The sequence below is a fragment of the Apaloderma vittatum genome, unplaced genomic scaffold (assembly GCF_000703405.1).
Source record: "Apaloderma vittatum isolate BGI_N311 unplaced genomic scaffold, ASM70340v1 scaffold14766, whole genome shotgun sequence".
NCBI classification, from domain to species: Eukaryota; Metazoa; Chordata; class Aves; order Trogoniformes; family Trogonidae; genus Apaloderma; species Apaloderma vittatum.
The window spans coordinates 22545-23772 of NW_009720133.1; the positions used below are offsets into that span (position 1 = coordinate 22545).

General features: G+C 61.7%; 1 protein-coding gene across 1 annotated transcript in view; it reads right to left on the reverse strand.

Annotated features, from left to right (window-relative positions):
- SLC51A (solute carrier family 51, alpha subunit) overlaps positions 1-1198 on the reverse strand; it is a 1645-nt gene extending 447 nt beyond the window's left edge. Inside the window, exons 1-5 of the mRNA XM_009870915.1 lie at positions 1013-1198; positions 840-913; positions 606-764; positions 360-471; positions 92-238 (exon numbers count right to left, since the gene is read on the reverse strand). Of these exons, the coding sequence (XP_009869217.1) occupies positions 92-238; positions 360-471; positions 606-764; positions 840-913; positions 1013-1198 (678 nt within the window). The remainder of the gene's footprint in view (positions 1-91; positions 239-359; positions 472-605; positions 765-839; positions 914-1012) is intronic.
- Positions 1199-1228: the final 30 nt, after the last annotated feature.

A 1228-nucleotide genomic window follows, 5' to 3' on the forward strand; every position in this document is an offset into this window, starting at 1 on the left:
GCTCCTGCCCCTCCATCTCCCCCCAGACCACCTCTTCCCATCCAGGAGGAGCCCCTCAGCCAGGGGGAAGCTGAGCAGGACAGGGATTCACCTGGAAGGAGAAGAACTTGGCCTTGATGTTCTGCTCGGCGAGGTGCAGCCGGGCCTGCCGGAAGAGGATGCCCAGGGCCCACAGCCCGAAGAGAGTGGAGGCACCGACCACCGTGTTGATCCAGAGAGCCACGCTTTCTGCCGAGATCTGGCGGGGACACACACAGAAAACATGCCTGGGCTCATAGAGCTGCTAGGCAAGGAGAGGGCTGGTGAAGGCTTCCCAGTCCCTGACATCACCCTGCCCATCCCTGTGGCCCGGCACTGACATCAGCAGGGTTGTAGTTCCCGTCGGTGGCCAGGACCAGCCCCAGGAAGACGGCCACAGCCCTGCAGAAGGCATACTGGAAAGTCCCGAATATCAGCAGCTGGAGCTTTCTCCTGGCACAGGAAGAGAGACCAGTTAGCACCTTGAGGTCCTCGAACCCATGCCCAGGGACTTCAGTTCCACAGGCGCAGGAGCAGTGGGTGAAAGCCTTCCTCAGGAGCAGGGGGTTACCCCAGCTCTCCCTCACCTGCTCATAGTGATTCGGGGCAGGCAGGGGCAGCAACAGCAGCAGGGCCCAGTGCTGACCACCATGGGCACGTCCTTCAGAGCGCTGAGCACCGCCTCCTTCCCCCCAAAGCCCTCCACCATGACCTGCATCATGAGGTAGAAGCAGGTGGCAAAGTACCTGGGGAGGAGGAGAAAGGAAGGTCAGGCCCTATGGGCTCTGCAGTGCTCCTGCCCCGGGGTGGGCGACACTCACGCTGTGGTAGCCATCTCCACCACCATCATAGAGCGTGGGATCCACAGCCCGAAGCAGCTGACCACACACACAACCTGGAGGAGAGAGAGGCTTGACACACTGTCACTGTCCCGTCGTGTGGGCTGGCACCCAAAAAAACCCTGGGGTGATGCTCCCCCACCTCTCCCGCTCACCGTTGGGGCTGAGCTGCTCCAGCGGAGGGTCCTCATCTTGATGGGGCAGTGGATCTTGCGGGTGAGGTAGAAAGCCTCTTCCACGAAGATTGCAACCGACAGCAGCGTCATGATAGTGGCAAGGCCCATGATGACAAGCTGGGCCATGTCTAGCTCTGCCAGGGAGGGGTGAGAAGCTGGCTCCATCCCACCCCATCCACCCTGGGGCCACCACGG